This window comes from Drosophila kikkawai, chromosome 3R, assembly GCF_030179895.1.
Source record: "Drosophila kikkawai strain 14028-0561.14 chromosome 3R, DkikHiC1v2, whole genome shotgun sequence".
In the NCBI taxonomy this organism is placed as follows: Eukaryota; Metazoa; Arthropoda; class Insecta; order Diptera; family Drosophilidae; genus Drosophila; species Drosophila kikkawai.
The window spans coordinates 8,730,050-8,751,496 of record NC_091731.1 but is presented as its reverse complement, the minus strand read 5'-3'; the positions used below and the strand labels follow the sequence as shown (position 1 = coordinate 8,751,496).

Genomic DNA, 21,447 nt, shown 5'->3' with positions numbered 1-21,447 from the left:
AATGCCAGAAACTTATTTTTATACCCTTGCAGGGTATTATAATTTCAGTCAGAAGTTTGCAACGCAGTGAAGGAGACGTTTCCGACCCTATAAAGTATATATATTCTTGATCAGCATCAACAGCCGAGTCGATCTAGCCATGTCCGTCTGTCCGTCTGTCTGTCTGTCCGTCTGTCCGTCTGTCTGTCTGTCCGTCTGTCCGTCTGTCTGTCTGTCTGTTTCTACGCAAACTAGTCCCTCAGTTTTAAAGCTATCTGAATGAAACTTTGCATATAGTCTTCTATATGCTCTCACTGCTATATATGTCGGAACGGGCCGGATCGGACGACTATATCATATAGCTGCCATACAAATGTTTGATAAATTTTTAGAAAAAAAAGTATAACTTGGCTGTTTTTCAATATTTTTGCATCATTTTTGAGATATAGCCATTTTATATTATTCCAGAATTTTGGTAAAAATTTTATGAAAATCGGACGACTATATGATATAGCTGCCATAGGAACGATCGAGAAATTAATAGAAATAAAATTATAGCTTCGTTGTTTTTCAACGCATTTTTATTTACTCTGAGATATACGTTTTTTTTATTATTCTAGAATTTTGGTATAAATTTCATAAAAATCGGACAACTATATCTTATAGCTGCCATAGAAGCGATCGGTAAATGTATAAAATATATAAAGCTGAGAATGTAAAACTGTAACTGTCAAACTGTAAACATAATAAGTATAGGTAAAATGTAATGAAACTCTGTTTTGTGAGTGTTTTCAGCATTTAAATCTATAAAATAAACATCAAAACCAATCTGCAAGGGTATACAAACTTCGGCGTGCCGAAGTTAGCTTCCTTTCTTGTTATAAATAGAAACCTCAAAGGAAATGGAAATATACAAGGTCAGTTGCATTACGAAAACCAAAAGCGATCAGATCTCTTTTTTAAAAGTATATCTTAGGGTAATTTAAACTGTACTCATAACCTCTTATTTAATTAATTAAAAATAAATATATAATTTGCATAAATTTTAGTACGAATATCTGTTCATTTTATATTTTCAAAATTCACCGATAATAACTCCTAATTGGCCCCACTGTATCTCTTGACTGCTCATCATCTTTCTCAGTTTATTCGCAGATGTTCAGGCAACAAAAGAGAAAGCCGTTGAACTTTTCCAAGAAAATAAACAGTATACGAACACTGCATAAATCTGTCAAGTGTCGTTAAATTGTTGCAAAATAAATATATCATTATGTCAGCAGCGGGTTGTATTGAAAACTCAAAAACTTAAATCGTAAACTTACCTTGAACATCAATGGATTGCGATCAATTTCCGACTCGGCGTTTTCACAAAGTGTTTCCGTCTCCGAGAGAAATGCAAGGAACTGTCGAAAGAAGTTTTTATTAAGATAAGAGGAAATTAAAGTAAATCAAATTAAGACTTACCTGATCCATTGCCCGATCGAACGACTGTAGGCTATGGACAGCTGCATGCAATTGCTTCCCACGATTGACGACTCCATTGTTTAAATTGGCATAGCTTAAAAAGGAGTAAAATATTTATCATTTAAATCTGTGAATATAACAATCATCCTACTAATGCTCGCTTTTGTCTTTCTAATACTATTGCAATACTACTTTGAAGAGCTGGAAATAAATCGATTTTAAGTGCATCGATTTCTTTTTTTGAAAATGTAAAAAATAAATCGATTATAATCGATTAAAATCGAAAACGGAAATCATTTAATTTATATATGTATTTCTTATTCTAAGGTTCTTTACATTGTATCTATCGATATTTGTATTTAAATTTAAGCTTTTTGGGGTTCTTCACCTTTTTACTAGGTCAGCCATTTTTATCTGGAATACCTAATGCAAGAATGTAGCGATTCCTAAACGAGCTCAAATTATAATTATAATTACAACTTTGTTCAACTTTGTACTCTTCCACGAGTTTACACAGAACTTTTTCGATTAAATCAATTCTGAAAACTTAAATTTATGTATATATCGCATAATTAAAAAAAAAATAGATAAATCGATTATAGAATCGATTTTATTTCCAGCTCTACTACTTTGTTATCAAATATTTATCTTAACTCACCGCTGATTAATGACCTCCGTCATCTTCTTGATCCTGGTGGTATCATCATTCGGATACACTGCAATCAGTTTCTGTGTCAGCTCATTGAAGATGTCAAAGTGTTGTTTATTCTGGTGCAGTTCCGCATGGAAGGACTGTCAGAGGAACAAAAGATGATTACAACTGAGGGTGGAGTTTAAGGATAATATTCAGTTACTTTCTGCTCCTTTTGCTGCGCCTCTAGGATGTCGGCTGTGGTGGCAATGGTTCCCATACGCTCTGCTCTCTGCTCCATCCGGGCCAGCCACTTCTCGAGCTCCAGACGCTTGGCCTCGAACCTGCGGTTAATTGGTAGACGGAGAAGGTGTCGGGGGTTAAGCAGCGGGTTAAGTGCGACTCAAGTGTTAACCTACCGCTGTGAGTCGCTCAGCATGTTCTTCAGTTGGGCAGCTCGCTGCAGGACACACTGCGAGGTCTCGTCCCAATGCTCACGCAAGCGGGTGACTGTGGATGGAGAAACTTAATTAGTTGCATATTCACTCCATGTCTTTAATATCCGGTAAGTCAAAGTTAAATAAAACCATATTAGGTATCAATAACTAAACAAAGATTAGCCAGAGTTTATCGCGTCGCTTTTCGGTTTTATTTTTGTTTTATTGCCCAACCATGCAATTTAGTAGGAATAATAAGGAGTAATAACTTTCGTTAGCAATTTGCTTTGTCAGCTTGTCGGCTTCGGGTTCGTGTGTGTGCTGTTATGGGTTAAGCTTGGAGCCCTGTGCGGGAGGCAGGTTTGGGTTAAGTTACAACACAAACACACTCTCTTTCTGTGGTGTGGTTACCTTTCAGACAGCAACGCATATAATCTAAGTCCGCTGAACAGTGCGGTGCTAGCGAAAACTGATTCAGCTCTACGAGGTCGAGAATCATGAAAAAACAACATAAATGTTAAGCCAGAAAATATAGAATAATATATTTTTTATAGTTTTCCAGAGATTTTTGTTACAGGAATGGTTTAAGAATATAAAATATAACAGATATTGAATTTATTATAGAAGCTGAAACATGTATTTCTTTACCGTAAAACGGTAAAAAATAATAACTTAACCTGACGCTTCTCTATTGAAGTGGAATGAATCAATGATTAAACCACGACCTGGGAAAAACGTTTAAAAATGAAGTATAGGAAACAAAATCCCCACATTAAATAATACAAATTGACTTTTAGCATAAAATGTAATAAAATTGTTCAAGATTCCCGAAAATTGTAAGTACATATAAATAAATTAACATAGTTCATAAGATCGTATTGATCTACAAATTATTATTGAAGAGGCTTATTCAGGTTCAGGAAGAAACAATTTTCATATGCCTTAGTTTTCATATGGAGCCCGTATATGTTTCATAAGAGAAATAATAAAATTAACTTTAAAATCATCGTCAAATGTTAATTATATCATCTCCTCTCAAAAGGCCTTACCCTGAATACCCCCGGCTGAGTTTTGTGTTAGCTGGGTCTCGTCGTGGGACGACCTTCGACGCATACGCAGCTCCTCCCGTGACAGCCCGCCGCCCACGCCGCCGGCGGCCACTTGAGCGGCTGCGGCCGCAGCGGCTTGTGCAGCAGCAGCTGCAGCTGCTGCGGCGGCCCGGGACTGCGCCTGGTGCTGCAGCAGAGCAGCGGCAGCGGCGGATCCTGGCGATTGACCCATGTTGTGAACCACCTGTGGCGGTATGTTTCCCAGCAGTTGTTGGCGAATCTGCTCGCGGAACTCACTGCTCAGCGGCATCGGCGGTTGCTGCTGCTGCTGCTGCGGACCGGAAGCGTTGGAGCTTGCTGACGCATTTCCGGCGCCGGCACCACCTCCTGCAGCGGCGGCGGCAACGGCATTTAAGTTGTTCTGAAAGCGATGTCGGCTGTACTGCAATTCAAGCGGCAAATTGCGATCCAAGGAGCGCATGTGATGCTCTATGGTTGACCGCATGGACTGCTCCACCTGGGAGTTGGAGCTCGATGATGAGGAGGCGTTGTGCAGGGACTGCTGCTGGGCCTGGGCCCGCAGTTGCTTAAGCTCCTCCAGCGACTGTCGTCCCTCGTCCAGGGAGAGGTTCCTTTCGTAGTTTACCGTTCGCAGGTTCACTGATCCGCCGCCCAAGTGACGCGTGCCCGCCGCCAGGCTGGCCTTAAAGCTCAGGTCGAAGTTATTCTGGACAGCCGCCTCGAGACTGCGCAGGTTCATCTGCTCCTGCATGGCCCGCTCCATATTCCGGAGCCCGCTCTCAATGCCTCGCAGGGCATCCTCCGAGCCGAATTCCTCTGTGGGAGATGCCATCGATCGCTGATTGCCGGATTGCTGCTGATTGATCTTTTTGGCCTCACTGGCCCTTGTGGGCGCCGGCGAGGGCACCGGATTCAGGCCGTTTTTGGAGCTCTGCTCACTAAGGGCCGCCACGGCGGACTGAAGCACCAGAGGCGGTGGTGGTGGCGGCATTTCAAATGGATTCGAGCTCCGCCGCGCGGCCATCCCCTCCGCCGACAAGGTCGAATGCTTTTCGGGTGGTGGCGGTGGCTTGTCCTTGAACTTGAGTCCCGCCAGCGGTGAGTTTTGCGCCGAGTTCTGGGCGGAGTTCTGTGTGGAAGCCGGCTTGCGGGGCAGCGGGGGTGGCTGTCTCATTGGTGGCGGCAGACCTGGCACCACCATGGCCTGGCCATCGGGCAGGCTCTTGAGGCTGTGCCGCTTCGGCGGAATCTCTGGTGGGGCCGTTCGATCGCTGGCTCCGCGGGCGGGAATCGCGGGCACAGGACGACTCTGGGTGGGCGGCAGGGGCGGTGGCACGCCGGCCTTGGTGTCCTGGGAGCCCTGCTTCCGCAGCAGCTGCTGGCCCCGCAGCGCCGCCTGGGCAGCCAGCTCCGAGCTGAGCCGCGGTATCTCGGGCGCAAGCTTCGGTCCTGGAGGTGCTCCATTGTCGCCGCTCAAAGTGGGCGGCACTGGGGGCGGTGGCTTGGCCGTCATCTCTGCCTCTCCGCCGCTTTGTGCGTTTCAAGGGATTATCCGGGTTTGGGTTTTGGTTACAAAAATGCTTTTTTTTTGCTTTGAACACTCTACTTGTGCCGCATTATGTGCGTGTTTGGTTAGCGGCTCTCGGCTCAATTAAAGCCGAAATAAATTTATAAAAAGCGTGTATAAAAAGGCGGCACTGTTGACATTGGTAAAATGGTAAATGTTAATGGTAAACACCAGCACATCTCTCTCGCGTTCTCTCCTTCTCTCTCGTGGGATTTCGGTTTGTTTATAAAACGTGCCGGAAACTTAACATTGCCGCAAGCAAATAAACCAAAGAGCAAAACAAATCACAAAAAAAGAGTGTGAAAGTGCTCTTAAAATCACACTCTCTCCTCTTGATACTTTCTCACCCCCGCTCTCACACACTCGCACCAACATCTACAACATTTTCACCACACTTTGTGCCTTTGCCTGCGCCGGCTGGCTCTCTCTCTCTCGTAGCATACTTTTTGGCGCTGTCCGCTATGCCGGCTTATTCGCTTGCCACAGTGAAAACCATGTAAGGGGGGCACTATGTGATTCTATAAATTTAATGCTTTACAAATGCTTTTTATACCCTTGCAGGGTATTATAATTTCAGTCAGAAGTTTGCAACGCAGTGAAGGAGACTTTTCCGACCCTATAAAGTATATATATTCTTGATCAGCATCAACAGCCGAGTCGATCTAGCCATGTCCGTCTGTCCGTCTGTCTGTCTGTCCGTCTGTCTGTCTGTCTGTCTGTCTGTCCGTCTGTCTGTCCGTCTGTTTCTACGCAAACTAGTCCCTCAGTTTTAAGGGGTTATCCGGGTTTTGAAATTTCAAAAAATTCATTTTTTTCAAACTTTTTTATATAATAGTACAAAGTGTCAGAAATGTTGTCCGAAAATTTCAAGTCGATCGAAGCAAAACTGTAGGAATGGGAGAAATTTAAAGCCCTGCGCGTCGTATGAGTCACAACTGGCAATTAAAACTTTAAACATGTTTTTCTCAAAACCACTTTCTTGAAGTCGGTAGTCAAGATTTCTCGAAAACTAATAGACCGATCGACTTAAGATTTTCCACACTTCTTCTAGACATGTTTTTCTTGTCTCTGAACGAAGGATTTTTTATATCTTTAATTAGAACCGATTTTATAACCCCAAATATGGCCAAAATTGACGTAAAAAGTGTAATTTTTCATGAAAAACGCTCCCAAAAATTCAATTTTTAATTTTTAAAAAAATCCTTCGTTCAGAGACAAGCCAGACACATAAGCTAACAGAAAAATTTTGGTTTTTTGATTTCAAATAAAAATTGACGGAGAAATCCTGCCTACCGCAAGGACATAATTTTTTTTAGGGTTAAGTTCAACCCTCCCTCAACGGCTCATTTGTGAATATTTTTTGTTCAAAATTTTACAGAATTTAGTTCAAACCTTATGTATTAATGTAGAATAAATGAAATTTGCAAAATTGTCATAGGATCTTTTAAAAAAATTCTGGAAAACAGGCCTTTTTTTGTGGTTCTAAACCCGGATAACCCCTTAAAGCTATCTGAATGAAACTTTGCATATAGTCTTCTATATGCTCTCACTGCTATATATGTCGGAACGGGCCGGATCGGACGACTATATCATATAGCTGCCATACAAATGCTCGATATATTTTTCGAAAAAAAATTATACCTTTGCTGTTTTTCAATATTTTTGCACCATTTTTTAGATGTGGCCATTAATTATTATTTCTAAATTTTGGTAAAAATTTTATGAAAATCGGACGACTATATGATATAGCTGCCATAGAAACGATCGGGAAATTAATAGGAAAAAAATTATAGCTTTGTTGTTTTTCAACGTATGTTTATCTACTCTGAGATATAAGTTTTTTTTTTATTATTCTAGAATTTTGGTATAAATTTCATAAAAATCGGACAACTATATCTTATAGCTGCCATAGAAGCGATCGGTAAATGTATAAAATATGTAATGCTGGGAATGTAAAACTGTAACTGTCAAACTGTAAACATAATAAGTATAGGTAAAATGTTATGAATCTCTGTTTTGTGAGTATTTTCAGCATTTAAATTTATAATATAAACATCGAAACCAATCTGCAAGGGTATACAAACTTCGGCGTGCCGAAGTTCGCTTCCTTTCTTGTTTTATCTTATTCTTCTCTGTTATATTTCCCAATGTTTTAACCTCTTTAATAAAAAAAAAACTTTTGGTTTTGTAAGTCTGTAAAGTGCGATTGACCTGACATTATACAAATAAGGTATTTTGTAAATTTTCAATAAATTTCTATAAGATGCTCTCAGACCCTCTTTGGGGTAATTTTTATAATTTTACTATAAGTCTAAATTCTTTCTCATTTGAGTCATAACTACGGGTTTCATATTTAAGAAATTCATAATTATTTATTGATATATGGATATCAAAATATACATATTTTTAGCTCTTAGCTTTATTTAATACAATTTGTTCCTAAAAAGTCTCATAAGTATTTTCAATTCTTTATAATTAAATCATTCCTGCCTCTTGGGTCTTTCTAGTCACTGGGTACAGTATTATCCTTATTCTGCATGCGACATTACGAAAAATGTTCACGCAGCTAAAGAGTCTGGCCTGCTGCTGCATTTAAGTTTTGGCACCTGCTCCGGCAACAACAACGGTTCAGGCGCCGCCAGACAAGACATGTAGTGCGCCCTATTGTGCTCCCCGAAAATCCCTGCCACCGAGGCCACCGCCGCCTTGGTGGCAGGTGCATTTAACTTCTGCCAAAGACCCGGACCCAGACCCAAACCCAAACACGGACAAGTGCAGACAACAATGTCGGGACGATGGCCATTTGGCTTACAGCGCATTTCAGTTTCCACTTGTGATTCTTTTGTTGGCAGTGCCACTGTTGCATACGCCCAGCTCAGCTGTCAGTCCTGGTTGAAAACTAATATCCTGACCCCCTCCTGGCAACTGGGGATCCTGAGCTCGAGCTCTGAGTCCTTCCTTCCTTGTTTCCTTCCGCCACTGACTTACAGTTAATAGCTTTCTCGCCGTAATTTTTACTGCCGCGCCTGCAGTCTTCTTGATTATGCAGCCGTCGCCAGATCTATTTAATTTATGACAAAAGTTGATTATTTAAAACTTCACTTCCAGCTGGCGAAAGTTGCTTCTGTCATTTTTCAACTGCCTCACAATTGCACTCAATTAGCTGGAGGCTTTGCAGAAAGTTATACAAAGCGGATTAGCAGGCAGGGAAATGCCAACTAATGAAAAAGGATCCTGCCAAAAGTTGTCGCGATGCAAATGATTGTTGGGAGTACTCCCAGAACGGAGATTATATTATATTTAAAAATACATCTACTATACAACAGTATTTTAATAAATTTCGAATCTAATACAACTAGAAAAACTACCCTGCTAGCATATAAACAAATATTTGACAAATCTATAGAGCCTGTTATGCATATGTCACCAACTTGACACCCATCAATTACAAGCAAACCCACGAATTGAGTATGTATAATTTCCCAAATCTCAGGCACTTATCGGCAATATGTTCTACGCTCGGCCAACAACTTACTCGATTAGCCAAATAACAAATATGTTGGATGACTGCCCACAAATAAGCCTCGATAAATTCAGTACCCATTGCCCCTCGCCTTTTTCCTATTGACTTTACTATTTCCTTGGCTATCGGTAATCACACAATAATGGACTCGATAATGAGGAGCAATTTTTCCACGACACTCGATTGACACATCTATTGTTCTAGGCTCTGTGAGGCATTAATCATATTTTCCCCCCCAGTAAGTGCCAGTATTCAGGGGAATTTCGACCATTTCTTATTTTAAGTTTTCGACTGGGACTAGGAAACAAATTTGCTTATAAATTGCTCCAAAGCATGCTATACCCGGAGAAACTTTAGTGTCTGTGGTGGCTTAGAAAAGAGAAGGAAAAGTGGCATTGTTCGGGGTAGATAGATAAACTATTTTTGTACGAAACACGTTCTGCGCTGAGATGCGGACGATACGAGCGAGATAAAATGCTCCGCCTAGAAGTATGCAATCAAGTCAAATAACTCGAGCCGTGGCGCGTTGTTGAAAGTATTATAGTTGTTGTTGAAGACTGTTGTTGTATCTCCGGTAGGGGGTGATGTTTCAGCCATTCTAATTTAATGTTTAGCTGTTGCTGGCTAAGCTTTCCTTATCAAAGTTGTAGTTGATTTTTTGTTTGCCATTTCAGCGAGCTAAAAGTCTCTTCAGTTTATTTTTCGCATTTTTTCATTCGTTGCTTTTTGCAAACGCTGCTGTTTTTTGTGAGTTTCGCATGAAGTAGACTCCAATGAATTGCTGGGCTCGCTTACACACAGCCACGCACTCACTAACACTTGAGAACGCATACGTACACGTACACGAGAGCACGCCTTAAGTTATGCTTTGCATTTTTTCTTGCCGCCGCCGCTCTTCAGCTTCGCTTCGTTCCGTGTAATTTATTGAAACACATTCATTTCTCGCTATGATGTGAGCAGCAACAACAGGAACAAGAGCAGCCGCCACAGAAAACACGCCCACTTTATTTGCCCAATTGTTGTTGTTGTTGGTGTTGTTGTTGTTGGTGTTGTTGTTGTTGGTGAACGCGTCTGCTTGTTGTTTCGCATGGAGTTTGCTTTATTGAATATTTATATGCAAATTGAGCACGATTTTCGTGAATGTTTGGTGTTTCTTTTTTTTTGGTTGAGTTTGCCTGTTTGATTATTCATTTGTAATGGTATTTCATATTTTTCTATAATTAATTTCTATGGATTTATTATGGGCTTGTAAAGTGCTTTTCGTAATTTATATCACAGTTTTATGGGACAACGGATTATACTTGTTAGTGTAGGATAAATTACACTGAATGACAGGAAAAACAGGTAGTTTGTCCTGATACAGGATAAAGGAATCATTATGTACAAAGGTGAAAGCTCACTTTTCTAAAAATCATTTATCCTGGAGAGTCCTATTTAGCATGCGATGTTTTCTTATTATATTTTACCTAAATTCTTGTAGAATTTCAATGCCCGGAGTACATTATTAATTATTAAACGCTGTGGCAAGGAATTTAATGAAGAGGATGTTATTGTTTCTTATAATATGCCTCATGAAGACCTACATAGCTTTAAATATCATGATTAAAAATGCCCACAATGTTCTTTAGGTGAAGATTTTTAATTCATTAAAATATCTGTTATTGTGGAATGTTTTTAATGCATTCAATTAATTATTTATTTATTTATTAACACTTTTTTCCTGCTTTTTTCTTACACCATTTACTTTAATATCTTGTATATTTATTTATCTAGCAATCACTGGAGTTTTCCTTTTTTGTTGAACAACATTTTGCGGCTTTTTACCACCCTCGCGTTTATTGATTTACAAATACGGCGGCGAAAAGGGAGACGGGGAGAGAGCGAGAGAAAGAGAGAGACGGAGCCAGAGACGGAGAGAGTGAGGGGAGCAGGGCAGGGCAATAAGCCGCCGCAGACACAAAACTTTAAATGCCGTTTTGTGGTTTGACTTTGCTTGGCTTTCAACGTGTTAGCCCACTATGTAACTTTCACACACACACTCGCACTAGTTTTCTAATCCATATGAATGAATTTCGTATTTAATTTACAATTTTATTTTATTTTATTTCGTTCTTTTCTGCCGGAGATTTTCACGCGCCGCGCACGATGCAGAAAACGCGTGAATGACTCTACGGGATTTGGGGGCTTGGAGATGGATATGGATATGGAGGAGTTTCACAACCGTTTGTACGCAGTCAAAGCCAACGAATGTCCTCCGTGGATTTTCAGCAAACTACGGACCCCGAAAGCGTGCAAAGAGAGCACAGTCAACGGGGAGAATCTCAACACGGAACCGTTGTGCGTAGCGCTCTCCAAGAGCGGCAATCAGCGGACCAGCAACCCCCAAATGGGTAAACAAAAGGTAAGCGACAAAAAAGGGGAGCGGCCGGGGGACAAAGGTGGAGGCGGAATGGGCAAGCCAAAAAGGGGGAGTGGATAAAGCAACCCCAAAGGAAATGCAATGCTTATGCACTGGCAGAAGTTAGTGAAAATTAAGTCAAGTTCCTAAAGCTAATTAAGTTCTTGGTATAAGATTTCACATCTTCAATAAATATGTAAAACAACAAGGTTGTTACAAAATAAATAAATACATATATTTATTAGTAATACAAATTGTTTTAAAAAAATTTGACAATAGAGGTTAAAGACTCTGTCCATTTCGCTGACACTAGCACTCCTCCCTTAGTCGAACCTCAAGCCGAAGCTTAGATATTTTTATGGTTTTTACGAGTTCTGTTTTGTAAGTTAATGGGAGAATTTGTTTCAAAAAATCCTAGGGAGAATGTTTTGCTTAATTTTATGAACAACATCTTGGGTACCAAGTATCTTGAAGAAGTCAACTGTAGCTTTCTTATTTGGTTTAAATAAAAAAATTTAAAATCTATGAGAAGAAATTATATTAAACAAAATAATACAATATGGTAATGTACGTGAGTAGTTGTCCCTTTTCAATAAAGACTTTGCCTCCAAGTTGCGCCGCTCAATGAAGGAGTAAAAACACAAAGATTTCCCCACAGTGCACTGAACAACAACCACCCACTAGGAACTCTCTTAGCACAAATCTCTCCCCGCTTCTACGATATTCTCTGCATATTAACATCACCGGCATTCCGTCAGTTTTCGCTCTCCGAATCCACTGGCATTTGTTTTGCTAGGGCTCCGTGGGGAACATGCGCATTTAGACGCCTTTTAGCCGGAAGACATTCAACCTTCCTGCCACATGTTGTGCGTACGTCTCTGAACCTTGACAACTGATAAGGATTATTTTTGCACAGGGTTGCAGCAGAAGCACCACCCTCCCATCGGAGTCGAGCGGAAGGGGGTGCCCGAGAGAGAGAGTCAGAGGGAGATTGAGCGGTTCGTTGTGCCATTGATGGAATTTGATGTTTATGTTATTGTGGCTCTAGATGTAGATTTTCTTTTATGGGTTGCGGAGCACCAGAAAAATGCTTGGTGTGCATTGGCCTTAATTAGTTCAAGAAAACTATGGGGAGAAAATTGAGGGCGGCAGACAAGTGATAAGAAAGTTCTTTATGAAGCTGTTTGCAAGGGAACTAGTTGAGGAACAAAGAAGGCTGAAAACAGTAACTAAAGTAGCTTGCCTTTTATATTTTATATAATTATTCTTTCAAAATTTTCACTTTAAATTATAATTTGAAACCTAGATTTTTCCACTATAAAGGCCACTTCACGTAATATAAATGCAAATTTTCTGCAGCACAAAAGATTCTCTGAAAAGCCACAGCTGCTCTGTCACGCCCTTTGAGACACATCAAGTGCTGCAGCCGGCTTAATGAATTTAATTAAAATTCATTAGACAACAAAAATTGTTAACGCCATGGCATTTTGGTCATATGAGTTGTGCCAGACAAAAACACAGAGACAGGACCAGGAACAGGACACGTATGCAGCAGCAGTGTGTTAACCCAGGACAATTTGCTTAATGAGTGAGTGCATCAGGTCCCCACCTATTCCCTGGAATCCTCTATTCTTAATCCTTCACTTTTTTGCAGCGGAGAAATGGGATTTTATTTTTTCTCCTGCTGAAAGGGGAGCTTTGCTGCTCGTAAAGTCTGCGACTGGAACGCTACTCCCCAAGGACAGTCTAGGCGACGCACTCTGACAAAGGCCACACGCAAACATATTGCGTTCAAAAGTTTCCCAGAAGCACCTACATATAGTTCATTTAACCTGCAATGCTTAGACAAATTTTTCGCATATTTCCGCTGCACAACAAATTTATTCGTGCGCCAAACTATTCCAGCGAAAATAACTTTCAGGGCTAAAAAGGGCTCAAAAGCCGAAGCTAAAAAGTCTAACAACCATGACAATAATTTCACTTAATGCTTACTTAAATTCTACGACCTACCGGGGAGAAGAGTGCGAATGGGGTGCCTTTGTGTCATAAAAGGTCTGAGGTTAAGCAGCCATAGGAGAGACTCTGCTTCACTTCACTTTTTGGAGTAATTAAAAAAGAAATAAGACGCCAAAAGACAGATTTGGAGTAAAAGTCGACTCATAGATACGTTAAACGATCTATTTAAAATTTCAAAAAATAATAAATAATAAAAGCCAAGGAAGAATATACCTATATAGTGTGAGGAGTCGTTCGACTTCCCACAAATACTGGCGGCCAACTACAACGGCAACCGCGCCAGCCGCCGACAGCAACAACAGCATCAGCAGCCAACAACAACAGCAGAGGCAACGTCAGCCGAAGAATATCAACAGCGCCAGCAGCGAATATCAACAGCGTCAGCAGCGAACAACAACAGCGTCAGCAGCGCCCAAAAACAACAACAACGGCGGTCAGGAGCCGGCAGCGACAACAACAGTAGCCGACGGCAATAACCACTGCCGCCAACGCTCATGGAGAGCCGCCGCAGCCAGCAGCGAAATCAAAAACAAACCGGCAAACGCCCAAATTATTCTCGCTTTGTAAACTAAGTTTTTGGAAATAATTTCGTATAATACTTTAATCACTTCGCCCTTTGTAAACATAAGCTTTGTATATAATCATTCTCTATTGTTTTTGTAAAATAAGCTCTGTATATTTAAGCAGCCAAGTTTCGCACTATAATCATCTTCTAGTTGTACAGAATTTAAGCGTAGTCAAGAATTAGTAGTTATCTTTGGTTCCCCGTTCTCACATCTCTAGATCCCGCACACACACACACACACACCTACACTCGGAGAGCAGAGAGAGAGTTATTCACCACGAACAAGTGGCCACGGAGTTAGCGCCGTATGAGAGCAACGGAGAGCGAGCATACGATCGAGCGCAAAGCAACCCCCGAAAATTGGCACGCGCCAACAGGAGAGAGCGAGAGGGAAGCTGATGCACCGCAATGCAATGAGCAACGGAAAGTTACCGGCGCGGCCGAAAATTTGGCAAAGCCGCGTGGTTTGATTTACTTTTGCGGAGGCGACGAAAACGTATAGACGTGCGAGCGGTCGACGGAGTTTCAACGTAACCACAACGGGAGTTTCTACGCGACGGAGTTTCTGCGGCCAACGAGGACAATGTTATAACCCGAGACCAGCCAGGAGGTGGTGCTCGAAGTGACCAGGGATAGTGACGGCAGCCCGTGGAGTGCGGAGAATTTGGAGGCACCTTTTTTGGAAGCGGACGGAGGCGAGGACGTGGCGGAAGCAGCAGCCACAGGCACGTGTGTGTGTGCGGAAAACGGAGACGGGTGAGTGTATAGGGAGGATCGCATTTTGGCCAGCGGGTACACGTGTGAATAGAAATTTCTCGATGGCCAAGATGCGGTTTTCGCTAGAGTAGGCTAGAAATATTGCCCCGACTCCTAACCTTATTTTTTTTGTTAAAAATCCCTGCCAAACTTGATTAAATAAAAAGACAAACAAAAGTGAAAAGAAAATTCTGAAAAACAAAATACAACTTGATTAAAAATAAACTCGTACAATGAAAACTGAAAACTAATTAAACCTAAACTCGTACATATTGATATTTTTGGTGCTTGCGGGGGATGGCTGAGTCTCGCCTACACTGGGGAAAATTTTACTCCGAACTTGAAATAATAAGATTTAAGTAAAATTTTATTTAAAAATATATTTCTGCTCTCGCGGATAATCTAACCACGGCCCACCCTGAGAAAATAAATGCAGAGAAATTTAAACATGAGGAAAAATTAAATAAATTCAAGAAAAGCTCTCGTAAATAAAATCTTCGGCTTAGATCGAGTCCAGCTCGCAGGGAACGACCCAAGATCATGCTGGCCAGGACTCACGTTGAATATTTTCCCAAAAATGCCTAGATTTTAGGCCATAAACCCTGCCCTAGGAAACGGTGGTCCCCAAAATCGACCCCTCTCTCGGTCTCCGCATAGCGATTGCTATGGGCCCGACCCCAAAACGCGCTCCGACGATTATTTCGCTCTATTGCAGAGACCGAATCAGCCATTTTTCTGGCTGCGTATCCCGGTAACTGACCATTACCATCTCATGTCAGTTTGCCGTCCGTCAAAACACTTTGTCCCACATCTTTACAAATTTTTCTGTTAAAGAGGACCTTGGACGTGACTGAGGCTTACCCCAGCCGTCGAACTTCCTTACAGAATGGCGCCCGAGCAGGGACATGGGGTTTACGAACTTTAGACGTCGAAAATATGGCCTAAAGACCCATTCGGATACGTCAAGTTTGAAAAATTTTCGGTTCCGCCACTTAGAGAAAATTTTCTAAGTCGGAACGTATGGAGAGTCAGATGTCGAGGGACACCCAAAATTTCTAGGGCAGAAAACTACGTGAATATATATATATATCGATAAGAATATATACCGGGCATTCTATATAACCTCACAATCGAGAAAACTTTGAATTTTTCAAGGCACATGGCAAAAATCGGGAGAACTTAACCAAAAAGTATACCCACTCTAAGAAACTCGTGGCACACGCAGGGGAAAATTTTATATTCCAGCCGTGAAAAGATCATAACCTAAAACGAGAGGTTATTTGATCACGTGACCAGAAACACACGTGAGCCAAGAAATAAAATCGAGCAGAGAAAGCAAAGAGGGAAAGAAAAAAAGGGAGAGAGAGAGCGAGAGCGAAAAGCCCTCTAGGTAGCCAAGTCAGGTCGCGAGAATTTCGAAAGCACGTGGCAGGGAAAAGCTAACACAAATTTTCCACAGCGCAGCCATTTTGTTTTCACCCTTCACTCTCATCGTCGTCTCCCTCACACCAGCAGCCATCGAGTACAGTCAACGGGATCCCATCGTGGTCTCTTGTCTTTCAACCGTCGTCGAGCCAACGCGTAGAGTCGCAGTTTTTCAACAGGAACCAAAAATCATCGTCGTGAAAATTTTACTAAGTCTCGAGCACCGTCGAATAAAAGCTTAAATCATCGTCGAATAAAACTTTCATCATCGTCGTGAACATTTACAAGCTTACATCGCCGCCGAATCAAAATTTAACCGCCGTCGAGGAGAGCTACAGAATTACATCGCCGTTTTACATCGAATTCGGGTTTAACCTAGTTACACGTGGGCAGTTAGCGATTTTTTTATGTGTGACAAATAAAATCCAATATTTCACTGAAGTTTAATCCACGCAAACGTCGCTTGACCCTCGTCAGAATTATTTCTCTCGACCTATCGAAATTTTTCTTGTCGTTTGCCATTTGACTAATTATTTCACAGCAATATGGGCGCGCGCTGGATTTCGTATCTGCGGAAGCGGGAACTGGAGGCGATTTTGAAAGAGTTTTCCTTGGAAGCAACCGGAACAGTCGAGGAAATGAGGAGCCGGTTGGCCGCATTTAATAATCGGGACGATCATGGACTGGAGATAGCCGAACAACTGCAGGAATGCGAGGCGGAAATCACAGCCGCATTAACTGAGAGTAAACAACGTACACCGAGTCTGAATCCACACCCACCGGGTCCCACGCAGCTTCAGATGTCAACACAGGAAGGCAGAGGTGCCACTACAGTCGGAGACATGGAGACCAACCCGGTCAGACGGGACATTTTTCCCAAGAAATCCGAGATGTCAGCAGCCACGCTCGCAGAGAAACTGAAGAATTGGGGAATTACTTTCGATGGGACCACGGACCCCATTACCTTTATCCAGCACTTCGAGGAACGAGCCACCGCATATGAAGTCGACGTGGAGAAGATGCCACAGGCCATCCCTGGTCTTTTGACGGACACAGCGGAGCACTGGTTTCGGACGAGCCAGCTACTAGGAAAATCGTGGACGAACTTCAAGAAGGCGTTTCTTGACTTCTTCCTGCCGCCCAGGTATTTTCAGAGACTCGACGATGAGATCCGCAACAGATACCAACGACGAGGAGAGCCATTTAAGCAGTACCTGGTAAACATTCGACTCATGATGCACAGAGCAGGATACAACGCGGAACAGGAGTTGGAACGAATCTACGAAAATCTTCAACCGGAATACCAGCTGTTTACAAGGAGACACGAGTTCACGACTTTGGAGCAACTTACCGCCTTAGTGGTAAACTATGAAGACACCCGCGATCGAGCCACAGGAAACCAAGCAAGGATGCGGGCCGAACTGCAGCCACCACCAGGAAGAGATGACTACGCGACCCCGGCGTATGCAGGAGCACCATCAACGAGCTACCAAAATGTCACGCGACCAGTCAGACGACCACCTACGCTCGCCGCAGTTCCACAACTAGGTCCTCGAGTGGGAAACATATCGATGGTGCCGCATTGTAGATTAGCTTGCAGGAATTGTGCCCAGGAAGGACACCGTTCATACACATGTCGCAATCCCAGAGTTCTCTTCTGCTGGGATTGTGGTCGCAGAGGAATACGCACTTACGAGTGTTGCCGGGTTTTACATGTCCTCTCTTCTCTTTCAGTACCCAGCCCCACCTATAACTTAGCTACGCCGTCGGTTTTGACAAACGCGTTCACTCCGAAAACAGCAGACCCCATCGAAGCCGTAGAATCCACACCAGCCAGCAACGAGCCAGATCACGAGACGCAAGATACCCAGACCAGCAGTATGTTAGGGCCGCGAGACGACAATGCCGCGCGAAACAATCCGTTTCGACGAAATCAAGCTTCTGCTTCAACAGAACCAGTAGCGGAAGGGCGAGCGACTTCCCCAGCCAGAGCAGAGTGTACACCTGACGCTGGAGGAATCCTAGCCGCACTTAAGGAGACCACGGAGCAGGAAGACCGCACCAAGGCGGCACCAGGAAGCACAGAGACCCGTAGCAGAGAAGCATCAGCAGCAGAGAGCCTGTACCGTGACAGGAGAAGAATCCAGGAAATACCCGCACCCAGGCGGAAGCATCAGAGGAACGTCATCGAGGAGCCCGCACCCCGGCGGCATAGCAGCAGGAGCCCGCACACGGCGGCACATCAGCGAGAACCCCGCTCAAGGCGGCATCAGCATCAGGAGTTCGCACACGGCGGACACATCATCGAGAAGACCGCACACGGCGGCCACATCAGCGAGAAGCCCCGCACCAAGGCGGAAATAGCAGAGCAACCGCGGCAGCAGAGAAGCAGAGCATCATTACCCAGGGATACCCGCATCAAGACGGAAACAACGGAGAAGCATTCAAGGATACCCGCAGACGGCGGAAGCACACACGGAGAACAGCAGCGCAGCAGCAGCTTCAGAAGTCCGTACGAAGACTGCACGACAGCAACAAACTTGCTCAAAGATAAGCCGACGAGCGACGCTCGATCTGGCCAAGACAAGAGCCAACCAGGAACACTGCGACAGGAGCCAATGCTTGAGTCAGTGGGGGCCACTTGCTGGAGGGTGCGCCTTCCCAACGTTCCCACTCCCCTAAGGGGGAAACTCAACGCTCCCAGTACCAGCATTAGCATTTCCCCCTCACTAATAACTAACCCCCAACTAAAACCACTAGTTAGTCATATTAGTAAACCTAAAAGGCTAATGAAACTTTGTTTCCCTACAGCGCGTCATACGCAAGCCGTCGATTTGACACGGACCAGCCAGCCCGCTCGACGCAAGAAAGCTCGTCTCAGGCCTGGGCCAAGAGGCCATACACGCCTGGACAGCAGCGGTGGTGCCAAGCCTGTTACCATCCGCTCCCCGTCGAGTGACCCTTGGAGACGTGACCGCGAGCCCCGAGAGAGAGGGTGCCAGCGTTGGCCACGGCCGCCACCACAAGCAACGACGACGATGATCTGGCCACCGTCATCCCGGGAAATTCTTCCCCGGGCAAGGAGAAGGAGACGCCAGCACTGGCCGCGGCCATCACATCCGCCGCGCCCACATCACCACGGAGAACGAGATCTCCATTTTTTCGCGCCCCCGAAGAAAGAGGGGGATGTGAGGAGTCGTTCGACTTCCCACAAATACTGGCGGCCAACTACAACGGCAACCGCGCCAGCCGCCGACAGCAACAACAGCATCAGCAGCCAACAACAACAGCAGAGGCAACGTCAGCCGAAGAATATCAACAGCGCCAGCAGCGAATATCAACAGCGTCAGCAGCGAACAACAACAGCGTCAGCAGCGCCCAAAAACAACAACAACGGCGGTCAGGAGCCGGCAGCGACAACAACAGTAGCCGACGGCAATAACCACTGCCGCCAACGCTCATGGAGAGCCGCCGCAGCCAGCAGCGAAATCAAAAACAAACCGGCAAACGCCCAAATTATTCTCGCTTTGTAAACTAAGTTTTTGGAAATAATTTCGTATAATACTTTAATCACTTCGCCCTTTGTAAACATAAGCTTTGTATATAATCATTCTCTATTGTTTTTGTAAAATAAGCTCTGTATATTTAAGCAGCCAAGTTTCGCACTATAATCATCTTCTAGTTGTACAGAATTTAAGCGTAGTCAAGAATTAGTAGTTATCTTTGGTTCCCCGTTCTCACATCTCTAGATCCCGCACACACACACACACACACCTACACTCGGAGAGCAGAGAGAGAGTTATTCACCACGAACAAGTGGCCACGGAGTTAGCGCCGTATGAGAGCAACGGAGAGCGAGCATACGATCGAGCGCAAAGCAACCCCCGAAAATTGGCACGCGCCAACAGGAGAGAGCGAGAGGGAAGCTGATGCACCGCAATGCAATGAGCAACGGAAAGTTACCGGCGCGGCCGAAAATTTGGCAAAGCCGCGTGGTTTGATTTACTTTTGCGGAGGCGACGAAAACGTATAGACGTGCGAGCGGTCGACGGAGTTTCAACGTAACCACAACGGGAGTTTCTACGCGACGGAGTTTCTGCGGCCAACGAGGACAATGTTATAACCCGAGACCAGCCAGGAGGTGGTGCTCGAAGTGACCAGGGATAGTGACGGCAGCCCGTGGAGTGCGGAGAATTTGGAGGCACCTTTTTTGGAAGCGGACGGAGGCGAGGACGTGGCGGAAGCAGCAGCCACAGGCACGTGTGTGTGTGCGGAAAACGGAGACGGGTGAGTGTATAGGGAGGATCGCATTTTGGCCAGCGGGTACACGTGTGAATAGAAATTTCTCGATGGCCAAGATGCGGTTTTCGCTAGAGTAGGCTAGAAATATTGCCCCGACTCCTAACCTTATTTTTTTTGTTAAAAATCCCTGCCAAACTTGATTAAATAAAAAGACAAACAAAAGTGAAAAGAAAATTCTGAAAAACAAAATACAACTTGATTAAAAATAAACTCGTACAATGAAAACTGAAAACTAATTAAACCTAAACTCGTACATATTGATATTTTTGGTGCTTGCGGGGGATGGCTGAGTCTCGCCTACACTGGGGAAAATTTTACTCCGAACTTGAAATAATAAGATTTAAGTAAAATTTTATTTAAAAATATATTTCTGCTCTCGCGGATAATCTAACCACGGCCCACCCTGAGAAAATAAATGCAGAGAAATTTAAACATGAGGAAAAATTAAATAAATTCAAGAAAAGCTCTCGTAAATAAAATCTTCGGCTTAGATCGAGTCCAGCTCGCAGGGAACGACCCAAGATCATGCTGGCCAGGACTCACGTTGAATATTTTCCCAAAAATGCCTAGATTTTAGGCCATAAACCCTGCCCTAGGAAACGGTGGTCCCCAAAATCGACCCCTCTCTCGGTCTCCGCATAGCGATTGCTATGGGCCCGACCCCAAAACGCGCTCCGACGATTATTTCGCTCTATTGCAGAGACCGAATCAGCCATTTTTCTGGCTGCGTATCCCGGTAACTGACCATTACCATCTCATGTCAGTTTGCCGTCCGTCAAAACACTTTGTCCCACATCTTTACAAATTTTTCTGTTAAAGAGGACCTTGGACGTGACTGAGGCTTACCCCAGCCGTCGAACTTCCTTACAATAGCAATAGATATTCAAAAATTAATTGTATTTACATTTGAGGTGTGTTGAATTCAATTCTTAATTGACAGAAATAATGAATATCAGTTCTAATCTAAAAACGTAAATTGTAATAATTTGTATAAAAAACACCCTCTCAGTCACAACCTTTATGTAATAACCTAGCGAATTTTCACTTGAAAGAAGAGTAGCAAAAGCAACGAACTTCTCGAAAGCGCAGACACATGCCAGGAAGCTATGCCAGACCATTGAAAAGAAAGGCCCCGACTGGGGGTGGAGCAACTTTAGATAAAGAAAGGGAGGCGGAGCAGGGGCGCCCTGTTTTTCTTTGAGGCGGAGCATCGGGGTAAGGGTAAGGCCTATTAAAGCGTGTAATGGCGTGAAGCGGGCGTGTGTAGCGCCAAAACACAAGATGACGACGGGGAGGGTGAAGAAGTTGAAGGCG

The 21,447-nt window shown here is 43.7% G+C and overlaps 3 protein-coding genes across 9 annotated transcripts in view; 1 reads left to right on the top strand and 2 right to left on the bottom strand.

The window, feature by feature from the left end:
- The window catches only part of Dys (Dystrophin), a 178,441-nt gene that overhangs the window by 102,361 nt on the left and 54,633 nt on the right, over positions 1-21,447 (bottom strand). For 5 of the 7 annotated variants that reach the window (XM_041774457.2, XM_041774467.2, XM_041774464.2 and 2 more), the window contains 5 exons: positions 2,494-2,584; positions 2,298-2,418; positions 2,102-2,235; positions 1,444-1,537; positions 1,302-1,382 (listed from right to left, as the gene is read on the bottom strand). In XM_041774457.2, coding sequence (XP_041630391.1) covers positions 1,302-1,382; positions 1,444-1,537; positions 2,102-2,235; positions 2,298-2,418; positions 2,494-2,584 — 521 coding nt within the window. Of the gene's footprint in view, positions 1-1,301; positions 1,383-1,443; positions 1,538-2,101; positions 2,236-2,297; positions 2,419-2,493; positions 2,585-2,922; positions 2,992-21,447 lie in introns of all 7 variants that reach the window. The other 2 variants (XM_041774456.2, XM_041774463.2) reach the window with 1 other exon arrangement.
- Positions 3,547-10,971, bottom strand: LOC138928892 (dystrophin-like). Its single transcript, XM_070287155.1, has 2 exons — positions 10,689-10,971; positions 3,547-5,278 (listed from the first exon to the last, which is right to left on the bottom strand). Exon 2 carries the CDS (start codon positions 5,092-5,094, stop codon positions 3,547-3,549), a length of 1,548 nt encoding a protein of 515 aa, XP_070143256.1. The 5' UTR covers positions 5,095-5,278; positions 10,689-10,971.
- Positions 16,377-21,447, top strand: part of LOC138928890 (uncharacterized) — a 57,081-nt gene continuing 52,010 nt past the window's right edge. Inside the window, exon 1 of the mRNA XM_070287153.1 lies at positions 16,377-20,118. Within this exon, the coding sequence (XP_070143254.1) occupies positions 16,377-19,364 (2,988 nt within the window). The 3' untranslated portion in view covers positions 19,365-20,118. The remainder of the gene's footprint in view (positions 20,119-21,447) is intronic.

Coding starts and splice junctions, on each gene's coding strand:
- LOC138928892 (XM_070287155.1), bottom strand. CDS start 5,094: ATGACGGCCAAGCCACCGCCCCCAGTGCCGCCCACTTTGAGCGGCGAC.